Source organism: Coregonus clupeaformis, chromosome 1 (genome assembly GCF_020615455.1).
Source record: "Coregonus clupeaformis isolate EN_2021a chromosome 1, ASM2061545v1, whole genome shotgun sequence".
NCBI lineage: Eukaryota > Metazoa > Chordata > Actinopteri > Salmoniformes > Salmonidae > Coregonus > Coregonus clupeaformis.
In genome coordinates, this window is record NC_059192.1 from 76,558,950 (window position 1) to 76,579,920 (window position 20,971).

Sequence of the window (20,971 nt, forward strand, 5' to 3'; positions counted from 1 at the left end):
CACCACGAAGGTCAAGACGTGTACGTGCTTTCTACGACTCCTGTGAACACGTTCCACGCCGAGCCTCAGCGAATCAAGAGTTGCCTTTCATCGGTAGTACCCGGATTTACCCGTGGGGAAATTAGCTACGTCATTGTTCACAGACTGAATACAACTGGAAATAATAAATGGATTTACACGTCTAATAATACATTTATAAAAAATTACAGGTAAGGGCATTTCTGTTGTATTAAATACTGAGCATTGTATTTGTCTATTTGGAGAAGTCAAAATGATTTAACCCATTGGGTTTTTCTGTAGTTAGCCTACACCGGGCGGCTCACTGAGTGTGATGTCGGAGGCGAGCGCTCAACCACCAGTGAATTTTAAATCTCGAGCCCCTCCTTTTAGAACGTAGTTAGCTGGCCATCTTTCCTATAGATAAACCTGTGAATGCTAAAATGGTTCGGCGATAAAGTCTCAGGTTTATCAAGGAACAATACATAAACACCATATTTATTGTTTTACAACCGAAAAGGCCAGCTACCTTGCATTGTAACCAATGAGTGCTAACTAACGTAGCTCATTATTGTTGCACAATGACAATGCTCATAGCCCGTTTCCGCAGTTAGCCACGTTTTGCCGTTACCATGGGGTTTGTGGTTTCCATGCGCGCACACCTCAGACATTCTGAACGTGTTCATAAAAAATACATTTATTTACTTTCTGAACATTTGTTTCAAAGACAGGGTAAGACAGTTTGAGATGATATTTTCTGATCTTTTGAATTACGTGTTAGAGGCCTATCTCGTTTGCTACAGCCTCAACCAGCCAGACTGCCAGGCAGAGGTGGGACTTGGGAAGAACAGTCAGTTGTCGTAAACGTGCGTGTAAAAGGTCGTTCTCTTAATGGCTAACATTATTTGTTTGAAACGATTGCCACTTGAAAGTCCAACGAATACTACTTTTATTTTTTGAGAAGTTAAAATCGATGTAGCTAATTTTGTTTATTTGTGATTAGTAATAGTTAGCTAGTTTGCTACGGGAAATTGCGTCTCTGCTAGGTAAAATGGGGAAATTGCGTCCCTGCTAGGTAAAATGGGGAAATTGCGTCCCCGCTAGGTACTATACTAACGTTAGCTGTTGTTAGCGTTCTATGTGCTAAATAATGCTAGCTAAGTCAGCTTCTTGCCCAGACAGCAGAGTGGTATACTATAAAGCAGGATCAATACATTTAAACTTAGCCAGTTAACTTTGATAAACAACCAGAAATAACATATTCTTTTCTGGTTCATTAAGAACGCTAAACATAGACGTGTGTTTGGTTGTTGAGTCAATTAGACCATGCCCATTTCAAGTTTATCTTTCTAAAAACTAAAATGCCTCGAGTTTAGGTCAACTGTCATACTCCATCAGAACCCAAAATAGAAGCGTGTTTTACTCCAATGTTTGTAAATAAAGTAAATGTAAACAAACACTGTATAGCATGTGATTTTTTTTTTTTTGGTCATTTAGCAGACGCTCTTATCCAGAGCGACTTACAGGAGCAATTAGGGTTAAGTGCCTTGCTCAAGGGCACATCGACAGATTTTTCACCTAGTCGGCTCGGGGATTAGAACCACTACTGGCACTAGGCTCTTAACCACTAAGCTACCTGGATGGTCAGGTCTTGCATCCATAGCTCTGTCTATAAATTTGAGAGTGGTTACATTTCTCCAGCCCCATCCCTCATCTTTTTACCGAAACAGGGTCGGGATTTTTTTTATTGTTTCTACTGCTGATTGCCCCTTTAAGGCTGCCCTCTTCTGATTTCGGTGAAATATGGTTTCTTTCCCTTAAATCTTTCACCAAAGATGGTGCATAAATGAAGATGTCTTACTCAGGCCTTTTACCATTGAAAATAATTGTCACAGTCCTGGTCTGCATAATGCTATAGCAGCTGGGTCTGGTCTGCTTAGTTCATTGACTGAACCAGAAAAAATGAGGGAGTGAGATGTCTCCCTTCATCATCCATCTCTGGTTTCACTTTAGTAATTGTTCCTGTATGTCACCTGTCATTACCACTAGCTACAATGTTGTCCATGTGACTTCAATAGTAGCAAGCTACACTGAACAAAAATATAAACACAACATGCAACAATTTAAAATATTTTACTGAGTTACAGTTCATATAAGGAAATAAGTCAATTGAAATAAATAAATTAGGCCATAATCTATGGATTTCACATGACTGGGAATACAGACATGCATCTGTTGGTCACAGATACCATAAAAAGAACATAGGGGCGTGGATCAGAAAACCAGTCAGTATCTGGTGTGAGCACAATTTGCCTCATGCAGCGTTACACATCTCCTTCGCATACAGTTGATCAGGCTGTTGATTGTGGCCTGTGGAATGTTGTCCCACTCCTTCAATGGCTATGTGAAGTTGCGGGAATTGGTGGGAACTGGAACACGCGGTTGTACACGTCAATCCAGAGCATCCCAAACATGCTCAATGGGTGACATGTCTGGTGAGTATGCAGGCTATGGAAGAACTGGGACATCTTAAGCTTCCATGAATTGTGTACAGATCCTTGCGACATGGGCCGTGCATTATCATGCTGAAACATGAGGTGATGGCGGCGGATGAATGGAAGGACAATGGGCCTCAGGATCTCATCACGGTATCTCTGTGCATTCAAATTGTCATTGATAAAATGCAATTGTGTTTATTGTCCGTAGCTTATGACTGCCCATACCATAACCCCACCGCCCCCATGGGGCACTCTGTTCACAACGTTGACATCAGCAAACCGCTCGCCCACATGACGCCATCTGCCCTGTACAGTTGAAACTGGGATTCTTCCATGAAGAGCACACTTCTCCAGTGGCCATCGAAGGTGAGCATTTGCCCACTGAAGTCGGTTACGACGCCAAACTGCACCAGGTCAAGACCCTGGTGAGGACGACGAGCATGCAGATGAGCTTCCCTGAGACGGTTTCTGACAGTTTGTGCAGAAATTCTTCATTTGTCCAAACCCACAGTTTCATCAGCTGCCCGGTTGGCTGGTCTCAAGACGATCCCGCAGGTGAAAGCCGGATGTGGACGTCCTGGGCTGGCGTGGTTACACGTGGTCTGCTGGTAATTGAGCAGGTAAATCCTGGTTGATGCTCTGTGTGATTGGGGCTACCTACGCACTGAAATCCGACCCAGGATAACACAATCAGTTGATTTGTTTGGGCACTGGAAAAATGTTAGTCACGTGACACTCAAAACATAGAAAATAAGTATGATTGTCACAAACATTTAACTGTTGCTGTGTAGGATAGGTTCTAAGAATGTATTACATTTTTGTACAGTGCACTGAACTCGCCACAATCTGCATCTTCAAAGTGGATGGTAGCACTGACCCATTAGAGTTCCAGGAGTTCATCTGAGTTTGAAATGGAACATAGGATGCTTTTGGGTGGTTTATGGGAGGTTACGGTTTCTGTAAAACTCTTTAATCCTCCTCTAGAGCTACAGTCTTGTTCAATATGTTTACTTGTATATTCCTAGGTGTTACTTCATGTGTCCTACCTCCAGGATGATTTTTGTCACAGACACAGTTCACAGTTCTCCCAACTAGGCATAGGTTAGTAGCTAAAGAAACAGCATTACCTAACATCGTCCTCTCTATTTGTGTTTTTTTCCAACAGCAATGAACAATGACCATAGTTGACAGATCTTCAGAGAAATCTGACCTCGAGTCAGTCGGGTGCAAGCGCTCTGGATCGCTGACCTTTCCCGGTGGTGACGGGAACGGGATGGACAGTGGCTGCTCCAGCTGGGGGGCGGGGGGCCCCTCGTCCTCCGACACCCCCAGGGTGAAGACAGGGGGCTGCATGGGCCCCACCCCTGGAGCCACTGTCTACAGCAGCAGTGCTGCCATCACCTCAGACAGGGCCAAGGAGCAAGGTGAGGAGGGTTGGTGTGCTCAACTCACATCTTTTAACTCTTAACAGATATAGCAGGACTCAAAGTGCATAAAATGACAGAAGGAAAAGACCTTCACTCAGAAGGAAAGGACCTTAAGTTCGTTCATTGGAAAATGGTCTTCAAAATTATAATGCAAGCAAGATTTTAAAGAATACAGCGCCTTCGGAAAGTATTTAGACCCCTTGACTTTTTCCACATTTTGTTACGTTACAGCCTTATTCGAAAATTGATTAAATACATGTTTTTCCTCAATCTACACACAATACCTGATAATGACAAAGCAAAAACAGGTTTGTAGAATTTTCTGCACATTTATTAAAAATAGAAATACCTTATTTACATAAGTATTCAGACCCTTTGCTATGAGACTCGAAATTGAGCTCAGGTGCATCCTGTTTACATTGATCATCCTTGATGTTTCTACAACTTGATTGGAGTCCTCCTGTGGTAAATTCAATTGATTGGACATGATTTGGAAAGGCACACACACCTGTCTATATAAAGGTCCCACAGCTGACAGTGCATGTCAGAGCAAAAACCAAGCCATGAGGTCGAAGGAATTGTCCGTAGAGCTCCGAGACAGGATTGTGTCGAGGCAATGATCTGGGGAAGGGTACAAAAAAATGTCTGCAGCATTGAAAGTCCCCAAGAACACAGTAGCCTCCATCATTCTTGAATGGAAAAAGTTTGGAACCACCAAGACTCTTCCTAGAGCTGGCCGCCCGGCCAAACTGAGCAATCGGGGGAGAAGGGCCTTGGTCAGGGAGGTGACCAAGAAACTATGGTCACTCTGACAGAGTTCCTCAGTGGAGATGGGAGAACCTTCCAGAAGGACAACCATATCTGCAGCACTCCACCAAATCAGGCCTTTATGGTAGCTTGGCCAGACAGAACCACTCCTCAGTAAAAGGCACATGACAGCCCGCTTGGAGTTTGCCAAAAGGCACCTAAAGGACTCTCAGACCATGAGAAACAAGATTCTCTTGTCTGATGAAACCAAGATTGAACACTTTAGCCAGAATGCCAAGCGTCACATGGTGGTGGCAGCATCATGTTGTGGGGAGGTTTTTCAGTGGCAGGGAATGGGAGACTAGTCAGGATTGTGGGAAAGATGAATGGAGCAAAGTACAGAGAGATCCTTGATGAAAACCTGCTCCAAGGCGCTCAGGACCGCAGACTGGGGCGACGGTTCACCTTCCAACAGGACAACGACCCTAAGCACACAGCCAAGACAACGCAGGAGTGGCTTCGGGACAAGTCTCTGAATATCCTTGAGTGGCCCAGCCAGAGCCCGGACTTGAACCCGATCGAACATCTCTGGAGAGACCTGGAAATAGCTGTGCAGCGATGCTCCCCATCCAACCTGACAGAGCTTGAGAGGATCTGCAGAGAAGAATGGGAGAAACTCCCCAAATACAGGTGTGCCAAGCTTGTAGCGTCATACCCAAGAAGAATTGAGGCTGTAATCGCTGCCAAAAGGTGCTTCAAAGTACTGAGTAAAGGGTCTGAATACTTATGTAAATGTCATATTTAAGGTAGATTTTTTTTTATATACATTTACAAAAAATTCTAACATGTTTTTTCTTTGTTATTATGGGGTTTTGTGTGTAGATTGATGAGGGGGAAAAAAACTATTTAATCCATTTTAGAATAAGGATGTAACGTAACAAAATGTGGAAAAAGTGAAGGGGTCTGAATACTTTCCGAATGCACTGTATTTCAAGTCTCTCCATACAGGGAGTGCTGAGTTGAGTAGCTGTGGTTTCCCACTTCTCTTCTCATAAGTGACTGCCTGAACCGGTTCTCCTAGGTGTTTTATGTTGCAGTCTTCTTTTATACTGGCCCAGTTATGTAACCATATTGTTCTCTGAGGGGTGTAAATCAATAGCCTGATATACCCTGAACCATAGATCCTGTGGCACCACATGTTATGTCAGTAAACAAGAAACACAGCATTTTCCTACCTTCCCCCACCCATCAAATATGCCCTAGCTTTGAATTGAAGTCTTTTCAGACTCTCTCAGAAATTGATTGTCAATTTCATAGTGCCTTGAAGTTGGACACATTCAAAAAATAACCTTTCCTAAGACGTCCTTCAGAGATTTATTCCCACTGGTTTATCTACCAGGCAACACTCCTTTTGTCATGGCTTTCAGTATGTATTTAACTGTTTATTTCCCCTTCCCCTTTGCAGTGGTGCTGACCAGTGGGGACGGCATCGCACTGCCCCAGAAGGTGCTGTTCCCGGCCGAGCGGCTCAGCCTGAAGTGGAACCAGGTCCACCGCATCGGATCAGGTCTCCAGAACCTGGGCAACACCTGCTTCCTCAACTCGGCTCTGCAGTGTCTCACCTACACAGCTCCCCTCACTAACTACATGCTGTCCCGGGAGCACTCTAAAACATGTATGTGGATAATAGAACCAGGGGCTTTGTTGTTATTACATTTTCATAATGAACAAGCAGGAGAAGGTTAGAAAAAGAAAAAAAGAAATAAAATAAGTCATATTCGACAAACAGCGGCTTCAAATTTATCAGTGCCTTCAGAAAGTATTCATACCATTTGACTTATTCCACATTTTGTTGTGTTACAGCCTGAATTCAAAATGGACCCCCCCCAAAAATAAAAAACAATTCACCCATCTACACACAATACCCCATAATGACAAAGTGAAAACATGTTTTTAGATTTTTTTGCTAAATTAAATACAGATATCTCATTTACATAAGTATTCATTCCCCTTTGCTATCCAATTTCCTTTGATCATCCTTGAGATGTCACTACAACTTGATTAGAGTCCACCTGTGGCCAATTCAATTGTTTAGACATGATTTAGAAAGAAACACACCTGTCTATATAAGGTCCCACAGTTGCCAGTGCATGTCAGAGCAGAAACTATACCATGAAGTCCATGGAACTGTCTGTAGATCTCAGAGATATAATTGTGATGAGGCATATATCTGGGGAAGGGTATAAAACAATTTCTGGAGTGTTGAAACTTTCCAAGAGCACAGTGGTCTCCATTTTTGGGAAATTGAAAAAATATGTAACTACCCAGACTCTGCCTAGAGCTGGCCGTCTGACCAAACTGAGGAACCGGGCAAGAAAGACCTTGGTCAGGGAGGTGACCAATAACCCAATGACCACTCTGACAGAACTACAGAGTTCCTTGGCTGAGATGGGAGAACCTGCCAGAAGAACAACAGTCTCTACATGACAGCACGCCTGGAGTTTGCAAAAGGGCACGTGAAACACAGATCATAAGGTCTGATGAGACAAAAATTGAACTATTTGGCCTGAATGCAAAGCACTATGTTTGGAGAAAACCAGGCACAGCTCATCACCCGTCTAACACCATCCCTACCGTGCAGCATGGGATGCTATTCAGCGGCAGCGAATGGGAGACTGGTAAGTATAGCGGGAAGAATGAATGAAGCCAAATACAGGCAAATCCTTGATGAGAACCTGCTTCAGAGTTCAAACGACCTTAGACTGGGGGGCGGAGATTTACGTTCCAACAGGACAATGACCCCAATCCTATTGAAAATCTGTGGAAAGACTTGAGGATTGTTGTTTACCGCCGCTCCCCATCTAACTTAACAGCTTGAGAAAATCTGCAAGGAAGAATGGGAGAAAATCCTAAAAGCTGATACAGACATACGACTCAAAGCTGTAATCGCCGCCGAAGGTGCTTCTACAAAGTATTGACTCAGGGGTGTGAACATTTATGTAAATTAGATATGTATTTCATTTTCAATACATTTGAAAATGAAATACAAATTCAAAAACCATGTTAACTTTTTATTATGGGGTATTGTGTGTAGATGGGTGAGAGAAATCAAAATAATCTATTTTGAATTCGGGCTGTAACATAACAAAATGTGGAATAAGTCAAGGGGAGTGAATACTTTCTGGGCACTGTATGTTGGTTCTTTGCTTAAAGGGATACTTTGGGGTTTTGGCAATTAGTGATGGGGTAAAAAAAAAAGTTACATATCGGGATATTATTTTTTTCAATATATTTTATCTAATCGCAATATTATTTTTGCGTTAGTTGGCTGTACCTGCACCAAAACTCTATGTTATAGACTTCCAGTCATTGCGCTAATGCTAGTTAGCATTGGGTCACAAAACTACTTCTAACTTCCTTCATACTGTTCATCTGACTCTGGGGAAGTAGATAAAAGGGTCTCATTGCCATAATCCCGAAGTATCCCTTTAAAGGTCAAGTGCAGTCCCTAAAAGTTGGAATAATGTGAAAATTACGATATTGCCCTTTTAGTGTACGAGCTGTTTGAAAAGATCGCCTGAAATTTCTGCCTGTTTTTGGTGGGATGGAGTTTTGGCCTGCCTGGGCAGTAAATTAGTTAATAGACCAATTAGAAAGAGTTCCAAACCTCTCTGCCAGCAACAGCTAGTTTTCCCCTCCCAACTCAGACCACTCCCAGACAATCCTAGCAACATTCTTGCTTGAGAAATAGTTTTTTGTTAAGCTATTTTGGTTTCTTTTTGACCTTTTTAATTGAAAACAATCACATTAAGGTACTTAATTGTTACCCAGAAATGATTTGATATTGAGACCTTTAATGCATTGGACCTTTAATGCCTATTACCTGATTGACCATCATCTGTGTTGATGTTCAGGTCACGAGCCTGGGTTCTGTATGATGTGCACCATGCAGAATCACATCACCCAGGTCTTCGCCAACTCTGGGAATGTCATCAAGCCCATCGGAGTCCTCAATGAGCTCAAACGTAAGTAGTGTTTACTTGGAATCAGAGGGGGAAACCCATTAGCACAAAGTTGATAGGAAAGTCTGTTCAGACGTGTTGAAAGCCATTACAACTAAATAACCTGTCCGCAAAATAGTTTTTCCCTCAAAAATGGAAGGAGAGTTGGGACTGCATCATAGGTGCAGAATTCTGGGAAACCTAGTCGGCAAAATAGCTTTCCCACCAAAAGAGTTGCCGCTGTCATTTTTGGAGGGAAAACTGACAGTCTTCCTCCTCTACACCTCTGTATAACACCTGTGCAGGGATTGCAAAGCATTTCCGCTTTGGCAGCCAAGAGGACGCCCATGAGTTCCTGCGGTACACAGTGGACGCTATGCAAAAGTCCTGCCTGCCTCTAAACAAGTAGGTGTTACACTGAAATCAGTGTTCAGCCACTAGGAAGCACTGTTCTGTACTCACATCTCATCTGACCCACATTCACGTACAGCACAGAGTGAGACATGATTAATATATAATGTTTTAGTGACCATCTCCTAGACACCAGGGACCCTTAACTGACTTTAGGATCCCCCTCCTTTGTAGTGGAGGGCTATTCTGCTCCCCAACAGGTTGCCTCTACTCTCAGCAATTACTTTTGCTCTATTTCCTCTGCTGTCGGTTCCTCCTCAAAGGACATTGTGTCCCAACGAGAAATTAAATGAAGGCTATCTTGATTGATATGATCCTGTGTATACACATAGAAGGCAATTTCCCTGAAGGCTATTGGGAGTCCCTGATAAGCATCTTTAACGGTTTGATGTTTCCTTTTTCAACAGATTGGACAGGCAAACGCAGGCAACCAGTTTCATCCATCAAGTCTTTGGAGGGTATCTACGGTCTAGAGGTACGCTTATTAGTGTAATCTTTAAATGTTTCACTTACTGAAGCCGATACAAGCGTTGCATGCTCTTTGCGGTATTAGACTAGGTATCTGTAATGCACTGTGACAACTGCTGAATACGTTTGATTGATTGAAATACTTTCTTGTTGTGTGTGCTGCACACCATTAGAACATTTGAAGAAGCAATTATGATTAGATGTCTATTATTGGTTAATAGGCATGATGCTCTAATTGTCTCTATGCTGTCTTTTTACAGTAAAATGTTTAAACTGCAAAGCAGTCTCTGACACGTTTGACCCTTATTTGGACGTTGCTTTGGAAATAAAGGTAACAGTGAACTACCTTTCATGCTGCACAATGGGGGAACCTGTCAAACCTTTTGGTGTCTTGCTAAGAATGCATCATTGACAACTGTCACCCGTGTTACCTTTCAGACTGCTCCCAGTATCACCAAGGCTCTGGAGCAGTTTGTTAAGCCTGAGCAGCTAGATGGCGAGAACGCCTACAGATGCGCTAAGTGAGTAGATCTGGATTCATTTATTGTTCATCTCAGCCTAGCGCTGCCTAAACCAGTGCTATTATTGTTCATCTCAACATAGCACTGCCTAAACCAGTGCTATTATTGTTCATCTCAGCATAGCGCTGCCTAAACCAGTGCTATTATTGTTCATCTCAGCATAGCGCTGCCTAAACCCGTGTTATTATTGTTCATCTCAGCATAGCGCTGCCTAAACCCGTGTTATTATTGTTCATCTCAGCATAGCGCTGCCTAAACCAGTGTTATTATTGTTCATCTCAGCATAGCGCTGCCTAATCCAGTGTTATCATACACAAAAATGTATGCACGCATGACTGTAAGTCGCTTTGGATAAAAGCGTCTGCTAAATGGCATATTATTATTATTATTATTATTATTGTTCATCTCAGCATAGCGCTGCCTAAACCAGTGTTATTATTGTTCATCTCAGCATAGCGCTGCCTAATCCAGTGTTATTATTGTTCATCTCAGCATAGCGCTGCCTAAACCAGTGTTATTATTGTTCATCTCAGCATAGCGCTGCCTAAACCCGTGTTATTATTGTTCATCTCAGCATAGCGCTGCCTAAACCCGTGTTATTATTGTTCATCTCAGCATAGCGCTGCCTAAACCAGTGTTATTATTGTTCATCTCAGCATAGCGCTGCCTAATCCAGTGTTATCATACACAAAAATGTATGCACGCATGACTGTAAGTCGCTTTGGATAAAAGCGTCTGCTAAATGGCATATTATTATTATTATTATTATTGTTCATCTCAGCATAGCGCTGCCTAAACCAGTGTTATTATTGTTCATCTCAGCATAGCGCTGCCTAATCCAGTGTTATTATTGTTCATCTCAGCATAGCGCTGCCTAAACCAGTGTTATTATTGTTCATCTCAGCATAGCGCTGCCTAAACCCGTGTTATTATTGTTCATCTCAGCATAGCGCTGCCTAAACCCTTGTGTTATTATTGTTCATCTCAGCATAGCGCTGCCTAATCCAGTGTTATTATTGGTCATCTCAGCATAGCGCTGCCTAAACCAGTGTTATTATTGTTCATCTCAGCATAGCGCTGCCTAATCCAGTGTTATTATTGTTCATCTCAGCATAGCGCTGCCTAAACCAGTGTTATTATTGTTCATCTCAGCATAGCGCTGCCTAAACCCGTGTTATTATTGTTCATCTCAGCATAGCGCTGCCTAAACCCTTGTGTTATTATTGTTCATCTCAGCATAGCGCTGCCTAATCCAGTGTTATTATTGGTCATCTCAGCATAGCGCTGCCTAATCCAGTGTTATTATTGTTCATCTCAGCATAGCGCTGCCTAATCCATTGTTATTATTGTTCATCTCAGCATAGCGCTGCCTAAACCAGTGTTATTATTGTTCATCTCAACATAGCGCTGCCTAAACCCGTGTTATTATTGTTCATCTCAGCATAGCGCTGCCTAATCCATTGTTATTATTGTTCATCTCAGCATAGCGCTGCCTAATCCATTGTTATTATTGTTCATCTCAGCATAGCGCTGCCTAATCCATTGTTATTATTGTTCATCTCAGCATAGCGCTGCCTAAACCAGTGTTATTATTGTTCATCTCAACATAGCGCTGCCTAAACCCGTGTTATTATTGTTCATCTCAGCATAGCGCTGCCTAATCCATTGTTATTATTGTTCATCTCAGCATAGCGCTGCCTAATCCAGTGTTATTATTGTTCATCTCAGCATAGCGCTGCCTAATCCATTGTTATTATTGTTCATCTCAGCATAGCGCTGCCTAAACCAGTGTTATTATTGTTCATCTCAACATAGCGCTGCCTAAACCCGTGTTATTATTGTTCATCTCAGCATAGCGCTGCCTAATCCAGTGTTATTATTGTTCATCTCAGCATAGCGCTGCCTAATCCAGTGTTATTATTGTTCATCTCAACATAGCGCTGCCTAAACCAGTGTTATTATTGTTCATCTCAGCATAGCGCTGCCTAATCCAGTGTTATTATTGTTCATCTCAGCATAGCGCTGCCTAATCCAGTGTTATTATTGTTCATCTCAGCATAGCGCTGCCTAAACCAGTGTTATTATTGTTCATCTCAGCATAGCGCTGCCTAAACCCTTGTGTTATTATTGTTTATCTCAGCATAGCGCTGCCTAAACCCGTGTTATTGTTCATCTCAGCATAGCGCTGCCTAATCCAGTGTTATTATTGTTCATCTCAGCATAGCACTGCCTAATCCAGTGTTATTATTGTTCATCTCAGCATAGCGCTGCCTAAACCAGTGTTATTATTGTTCATCTCAGCATAGCGCTGCCTAAACCAGTGTTATTATTGTTCATCTCAACATAGCGCTGCCTAAACCCGTGTTATTATTGTTCATCTCAGCATAGCGCTGCCTAAACCCGTGTTATTATTGTTCATCTCAGCATAGCGCTGCCTAATCCAGTGTTATTATTGTTCATCTCAGCATAGCGCTGCCTAATCCAGTGTTTTTATTGTTCATCTCAGCATAGCGCTGCCTAAACCAGTGTTATTATTGTTCATCTCAGCATAGCGCTGCCTAATCCAGTGTTATTATTGTTCATCTCAGCATAGCGCTGCCTAATCCAGTGTTATTATTGTTCATCTCAGCATAGCGCTGCCTAAACCAGTGTTATTATTGTTCATCTCAGCATAGCGCTGCCTAAACCTGTGTTATTATTGTTCATCTCAGCATAGCGCTGCCTAATCCAGTGTTATTATTGTTCATCTCAGCATAGCGCTGCCTAAACCAGTGTTATTATTGTTCATCTCAGCATAGCGCTGCCTAATCCAGTGTTATTATTGTTCATCTCAGCATAGCGCTGCCTAAACCAGTGTTATTATTGTTCATCTCAGCATAGCGCTGCCTAAACCAGTGTTATTATTGTTCATCTCAGCATAGCGCTGCCTAAACCCTTGTTATTATTGTTCATCTCAGCATAGCGCTGCCTAAACCAGTGTTATTATTGTTCATCTCAGCATAGCGCTGCCTAAACCAGTGTTATTATTGTTCATCTCAGCATAGCGCTGCCTAATCCAGTGTTATTACAACCTAGTGCTGCATGTTTTGTTTCATGGGTATTTCTAACTGATCTGTCTGTGCAGGTGTAAGAAGATGGTTCCAGCCTCTAAGAGATTCACCATCCACCGCAGCGCCAACGTGCTCACCATCTCACTGAAGCGCTTCGCCAACTACAATGGGGGCAAGATCGCTAAGGTAAGACATCAGAAAACATTGTCAGCAAAATGAACATGGAAATCAGTGTTTTTTACAGATTTTTTCATGAAAACTTTCTCTAGATTTCCACTGACATTGCCTGTCTCTCTCCTTTAGGACGTGAGGTATTCTGAGTGCCTGGACCTGCGTCCCTTCATGTCCCAGTCCCACGGGGAGCCCCAGGTCTACGTGCTCTACGCTGTCCTGGTGCACTCTGGCTTCAGCTGCCACGCTGGACACTACTACTGCTATGTCAAGGTAAGCCCTAATATACACTACTACGTCGAGGTAAGCCCTAATATACACTACTACTGCTACTATACAGTGCATTCGGAAAGTATTCAGACCCCTTCCCTTTTTCCACATTTTATTACGTTACAGCCTTATTCTAGAATTACTTTTTTTTACTCAATCTACACACAATACCCCGTAATGACAAAGTGAAAACAAGTTTAGACATTTTTATAAATATATAAAAACATTTTTAAACATACCTTTAAGTATTGCTATGAGACTCGAAATTGGGCTCAGGTGCATCCTGTTTCCATTGATCATCCTTGATGTTTCTACAACTTGATTGGAGCCCACCTGTGGTAAATTCAATTGATTGGACATGATTTGGAAAGGCACACACCTGTCTATATAAGGTTCCACAGTTGACAGTGCAAACACTAAGCCATGAGGTCGAAGGAATTGTCCGTAGAGCTCCGTACCAAAACATTTCTGTAGCATTGAAGGTCCCCAAGAACACAGTGGCCTCCATTCTTAAATGGAAGAAGTTTGGAATCACCAAGACTCTAATCGGGGGAGAAGGGCCTTGGTCAGGGAGGTGACAGAGCTCCAGAGTTCCTCTGTGGAGATGGGGGAACCTTCCAGAAGGACAACCATCTCTGCAGCACTCCACCAATCAGGCCTTTATGGTAGAGTGGCCAGACGGAAGCCACTCCTCAGTAAAAGGCACATGACAGCCCGCTTGGAGTTTGCCAAAGATCACCAAAAAAACTCTGGACCATGAGAAACAAGATTCTCTGGTCTGATAAAACAAAGATTGAACTCTTTGGCCTGAATGCCAAGCGTCACGTCTGGAGGAAACCTGGCACCATGCCTACGGTGAAGCATGGTGGTGGCAGCATCATGCTGTGGGGATGTTTTTCCAGAGGCAGGGACTGGGAGACTAGTCAGGATCGAGGGAAAGATGTACAGAGAGATCCTTGATGAAAACCTGCTTCAGAGTGCTCAGAACCTCAGACTGGGGCGATGGTTCACCTTCCAACAGGACAACGACCCTAATCACACAGCCAAGACAACGCAGGAGTGGCTTCAAGACAAGTCTCTGAATGTCCTTGAGTGGCCCAGCCAGAGTCCGAACTTGAACCGGATCGAACATCTCTGGAGAGACCTGAAAATAGCTCTGCAGCGACGCACCCCATCCAACCTGACAGAGCTTGAGAGGATCTCGAGGCTGTAATCACTGCCAAAAGGTGCTTCAACAAAGTACTGAGTAAAGGGTCTGGATATTTCAGTTTTTTTATTTTTAATACATTTCCAAAAATTTCTAAAAACAATTGTTTTTGCTTCGTCATTATGGGGTATTGTGTGTTGATTGATGAGGGGGAAAAAAACAATTATCCATTTTAGAATAAGGATGTAATGTAACAATGTGGAAAAAGGGAAGAGTCTGAATACTTTCCGGATGCACTGTATATTAGTAGTAGTGTATGTTAGGGCTTATTAATATATACTGCTACGTCGAGGTAAGCCTTAATATACACTACTACTAATATATACTGCTACGTCGAGGTAAGCCCTAACATCTAACCTAATATATCTTACTACTGCTACTTCAAGGTAAGCTCCAATATTGGCAGAAGGCACTAGTAGGACGGTTCTCGAACACTCAATCAATCAATGAGAGAGAAAGCTTAGCGACTACAACCCAAACCCCCATGTGAATAATCCTCTCACGACTTCTATGTAAGCCAGATGTTTGATTACAGTCTTCTATAAAGGATTATATTAATGTGTACGTATGGTGTCAGTGTGATGCATGTTTTATAAGTCTCTCTCTTTCAGGCTAGCAACGGCCAGTGGTACCAGTTGAATGACTCCTCTGTGTCAGTCAGTGACATCAGGTCAGTCCTCAACCAGCAGGCTTACGTCCTCTTCTACATCAGGTGAGTAGCTCCCATTCACTGTGTAGTGTACACCCTGTCACCACGCAATAGTCCTGCACAGGTTTTCCCTTTTAGTGGTTATGTTTCTGATCGGTGATGGGTGCTGCCTGTTCTGGCCACCAGGTCACCTGATCTGAAGAACGGAGGGGACTACAACTACACGAGTCGGACCCCGGGGTCCCCCAGCCAGTCGTCCCCCCACCCCATCCTCACACCCCGGGTCAACATTGGGCCACGACACACCAACACCGGCTTCATAGGGCCACAGCTGCCCCCACACATGGCCAAGGTACAGCCTACGTACACACCATCTTCTGCACAATCATCTGTTCAGAGGCAAGACGTGTATCAAGAGCCTGTAACCAATGTGTCTTTTTCCCCAGAACACTTTTCACATCAATGGGAACGGCTCCCTAAGGGACTACCCCTCTGGCTGGAAGCCCAGCACCAGCAGTGACAGCAGCATGGGCAAGACTAGCTACAGCCAGCTTGCCTCCTCCTCCCATCCTCTCAGCCGTCCCACAGGCATCCTTGACCCCGCCAAGCGCCAGAAGCTCTCCTTCTTCATCGGTCAGGGCAAACAGATCCACCCCTCTTCTTCGTCACAGTCTACCTCAGACATGTCCGCGCCCCGGGCTCCTCGCGTTAACGGCACTTCCTCCGGTAACAGAAATGGTCACGGGGCATCGTTCCTGGTGCCGTACGGCCAGGAGTCGTCTGAGGAGTCGGACCAGGAGGGAGGCAGTGGTCTGGGAAACGGCACGGCCAAGCCTCACGTTAACAGGAGAAAGGGAGAGACCGTCTACGGCCCCGTTCCCAGAGTGCTGGCCCTCAAGACCAACGACATCGGTAACGGCCAGGCTACCATGCACCATAACGGTACCAACAGCTTCTCCAAACTCAGCCAGAACGGACATCAGAATGGACACCACAACGTCAATGGCATCAAACACCCTGAGAAGGTACTTCTAGTCAGCCGACACACATTTTAAATACTTTACTGAACTCCACAAATCACATTACATTTGCGAAAGGATTCACACACATAAACACCTGTGTACTCATTATCTGTGTGGCTGTTGTTGTGCAGATCAACAGTAACGGTCATGTGATGTCGCCCGGTTTGGGTTGCAGTATGTCTAATGGGGCGGAGTCTCACCACAGTGGCCCAAGGTGAGCGTGATCACATTCTCTTCTTTTGATCCACTTTGCATGATGATTTGAAGATCCAGTAATTCATTAATGTTGTTGTCTTTTTCTACAGCAAAGAGGTGTATAGCGTCACCTCCAGACAGGTCAGCACCTCTCAGGGCCTGCACAGTGCTGACAGCGACAGCCGCCTCTCCCTCACCCCAGAGAAATGGGCTAAAACTCACTCTGACCCCCTCCCTCACCACGCACCATCAACCGCTGCTAAACCTCCATCCTCATTGGCCGATGTTGAAGCTAAGCCACTTACCGACGCCTTGAGGGAATCCAGCTCCAACCCTGGGGCCTTAACCCTCCAGCCCACCCCCCGCTCCCTCAGTACCCCAGTCTCCCCAGCCATCTCCAAGCCCCTCTCTGGACCAGGCCTGGGGGCCACGAAAGGCCTCGGAGCCCCACACAGGGGATCTGGGGAGGACGTCAGGGAGACCCAGAACAGCCCAGCCGCAGGGCTGGATGGACGGCTGGACGGCAAGCCCAGCTCCAGAGAGGGAAGAGACCAGATGTACTCTTCTGATCGTGATGAGGAGAAAGACAGGTTGAACTCTTCTGATCGTGATGAGGAGAAAGACAGGTTGAACTCTTCTGATCGTGATGAGGAGAAAGACAGGTTGAACTCTTCTAATCGTGATGAGGAGGAAGACAGGTTGAACTCTTCTGATCGTGATAAGGAGAAAGACAGGTTGAACTCTTCTGATCGTGATAAGGAGAAAGACAGGTTGAACTCTTCTGATCGTGATGAGGAGAAAGACAGGTTGAACTCTTCTGATCGTGATAAGGAGAAAGACAGGTTGAACTCTTCTGATCGTGATGAGGAGAAAGACAGGTTGAACTCTTCTGATCGTGATAAGGAGAAAGACAGGTTGAACTCTTCTGATCGTGATAAGGAGCAAGACAGGTTGAACTCTTCTGATCAGGATAAGGAGAAAAACAGGTTGAACTCTTCTGATCAGGATAAGGAGAAAGACCGACTACATTCTTCGGACTGCGATAGGGATCGAGACCGGCTATACTCTTCTAACCGGGATAAAGACTGTGAAGGGGATAGGTACCACCGGGACATGAGTCGTGAGCGCGACCGTGACTCAGACCACTACAGACACCGGCGGGACCACAGAGACAGAGACCACCACCGGTCGTACCGGGACCGCTCGGCCAGCCGGAACAGACACCGGGACTGGGAGTCTGAGCGTCGCTGGGAGAGGAACACCTACCACCCCAGAGACAGGGACAGGGACCGCTGTCACCACCATTACCACCACAGACCCAGAGAGAACAGGAATAGGGCCAGGAGGGAGCACAGCCTCCCCCACAGAGAGGAGCATCATGGACGTTCAAGGTGGAGGGAGGAGAGGGGTTACTACCCTTCACAGGAGACCCCCCTGCCCACCCCACTGAGCCCCAGCACCAAGCCCAGTCAGTCTCTCCCTCGCCCAGCCCTCTCCCCAGCCAGACCAGCCCTGGAGAAACGCCCAGAGCCTCTGAGAGAGGAGAGAGACAGCTCTGAGGAGCATCGGGCCAAGAAGAGCAAGAAGAAGTCCAAGGACAGAGAGAGGCACAGAGAGAATGGGTAAGGCAGTCTATTTTCTCGCCTCCACAATGAGACAAGGTGTCAGGGAATTTAGTTCAGTTGTTACTTTAACTCTGACCTGGGTGTTCTTCCTTCCAGGACCTCTGACGTGGATTCCTCTGACAGGGCGGCGGACGGCAGCAGGTCCTCCAAACACAAGAAGAAGAAGAAGAGGAGGAGGAAAAGGTACGACACTAACACGGAGGACGAGAAGTCGGGGGGTGAGACCCGCTCTACCCAGAGTTCCGAGGGGCACCGTGACACCAATGCCCCCCGGGAGGTTCGCAGAGCGAGCAGCAGCGACGATGAGAGGGCGAGCAAGAAGCGACGTTACCAGGACGATGATGGCTATGACAACAGCTACCCCAAGAAACGCCATCGCTTCAAAGATGACGACAAAGACTGCTCCTTCTCCTCTCGTAATGGATCCCCTCACAACGCATCGCACCGCCACTTCAACCAACACACTGGTAAGAAACTAGCAGATTTACATTAGACTATACAATGGTTTCTATAGATATCAGGTCCAGTTGTTTCTCAGTTTGTCACTGTGTTAATCTATCATTTTGACCATAATGTTTTTCTGTTGTAGGTATTGGCTTCAGTCGACCCAATGGAAACTCCCACGGATGTTCTACTAATGGACTGTACAATGACCTTAGACAGTAGATTTTCTCTGTTCGACCAGACAAACAGAACAATGTAAGTATCTTTCCTTTGCGTCTGTCTGTCTTACTCTGAGAATCTCTATGCTTGGTAATGAGTGGAAACAGTAGCCAGTTTCAACTCATCTTCTTGATTGTGTAAACACTAATGGAACTGTCTGCAAACCTGACATCTTTCCCTCTCATTGCAGACTTGAAATACTTTTAAAAAAAATCAACGGCAACAGGAAAGTCATCCTGAATAGTTGAACATGGTGCGGAATTATTGGGAATATACTGTATTTTTACCATGTGAGAAATGTTTTAAAGATTCTACTAGATTGTCTTTTTTTAAAACAGATTTATTTTCTAATTCACTCCTCAGCGGTGAACACTTGTCACTCAAATGTACATTATAATTAATATATAATTGTGTAAACAAAAGAAGAAGCCTGGAGCTTAACCATCAACTGCTGCTCAGTGGAAGACTCAGGACTTATTCCTCCTCTGAGAAATGATCAATTTGGTTAAATAATCCAAGAAGAAGAAGAATAGTTTTGTTGCCTAGGAGATGACCTGTTTGATATGACATCAGTTGGCTGATATGACATCAGTTGTCACCATTATCCACATATCTGTATAGCTGGAGGTATAAAACAGTTTTCTCTCTGAGGGAAACGTAATGGTGGAATGAGTACTGTCTGGAAGAGAAGGAGCTGGCCTGGGCCTCATGCGGCTGAGCTGTTGTGACTATGTGCGCACTTAACACAACTCCACCTACCTTGGACAGACTTCAGGACAGCTCTGTTACTTTCTATGACTGTTTCTTTCTAAAGCCTAAGATTCCCTCCCTCTCACTGAGATATCCATTATTTTTAACTCGTTATTCAAGCATTAAAAAAAGCTTAATAATAATCATGTTATCACTTACGGCTGTGGACCTGTTTCTCATCTTTTTTTTTTTATTCTGTTTTTTTTCCTAGCGTCCATAAGAAATACTGTGAATTTAATTTTGAACTGTACTATCAATTATTTTGTATACATAACAACAGTCCTGTATCAGGAATATAAATAGAGAATAGCTTTTGTTTTGTTTTAGAGAATTCCCACGACGTCATTTAGACCTTGTTCTATGGACACAAGTCAGCGAAATGGGTATGAAGGTCTGCTTGGATGGCTTGTTTTTTTTTCTACCTAAAAAGACCAAAAAATGTTAATACGTTTTTAGTTCTACAATAGCATGTCAAATTTACACATTGTACAAGGTATATAAAAAGCCTTAAATACATTTGCTAATGTCAAAATAACTTATCTTACTTTGTTTACGCACGTTGTTTGTTTGTTGGAGTGAAAGCTGTTGATTGATTGGGCATGTACACACAGATGGGAAAAGTGTCTGCCTTTTGTATTGGATGGATGGAGTCCTTTTTCCCTGAATTTTGGTAAAAGATTTTGCATATGAGTGATTGTTTAATTGATTGCTTAATTGAGTGAACTTTTAAGGTCGTCAGATAAGACTGTTGAAACACTGTGGATTCAAGGCTAACAGTGGTAAGGTCATTTTTCATATTGTTTCCAGGTTACACAATGACAGTGTGGGAGTTCATAACAGTACCTGGGCACTCATTTCTTATTCACTTACATGTCAGACTGGTCAGTTACACAGGAGAAAATCTGAACATTTTATTTAAAATCCTCAACAGTTCAAAGGCTCCTGTAATGTTGAGAATCTTGTGAACTTTTACACAACTTGGCCCTGTAGAAAATTCCAGTATCTCAGTCTCACCATGGGGTGTTGTAGATCCAAACCTTGAGGCGCTCTATTCAATCTGTATCACTGAAGCGATAGAAATGGAAAGGTAATTTCCGATTGAGCCGACATATGTCGCGTTCACCTTAAAATGCAGTCTCCGCTAACGCAGGAACGTTGCCTTTAAATTTCAATCATGCTCCAACGCTGAACTTCAGCGATACAGATTGAATACATTTACATTTACATTTTAGTCATTTAGCAGATGCTCTTATCCAGAGCGACTTACAGTTAGTGAATACATATTTTTTTATACTGGCC

General features: G+C 43.9%; 1 protein-coding gene across 2 annotated transcripts; it reads left to right on the forward strand.

The window, feature by feature from the left end:
• Positions 1-87: 87 nt before the first annotated feature.
• On the forward strand, positions 88-20,362 carry LOC121577255 (ubiquitin carboxyl-terminal hydrolase 42-like). Of its 2 annotated transcripts, none has more exons than XM_041891023.2 (18): positions 88-209; positions 3,661-3,919; positions 6,135-6,344; positions 8,584-8,694; positions 8,976-9,075; positions 9,489-9,556; positions 9,810-9,880; positions 9,988-10,070; positions 13,195-13,306; positions 13,424-13,564; positions 15,380-15,480; positions 15,604-15,769; positions 15,864-16,442; positions 16,571-16,653; positions 16,745-18,256; positions 18,356-18,726; positions 18,849-18,958; positions 19,113-20,362. In XM_041891023.2, exons 2-17 carry the CDS (start codon positions 3,670-3,672, stop codon positions 18,923-18,925), a joined length of 4,035 nt encoding a protein of 1,344 aa, XP_041746957.2. In that variant the 5' UTR covers positions 88-209; positions 3,661-3,669; the 3' UTR covers positions 18,926-18,958; positions 19,113-20,362. The 2 variants fall into 2 exon arrangements, with proteins under 2 accessions (XP_041746957.2, XP_041746963.2); XM_041891029.2 differs by lacking the exon at positions 88-209 and adding an exon at positions 3,074-3,115.
• Positions 20,363-20,971: the final 609 nt, after the last annotated feature.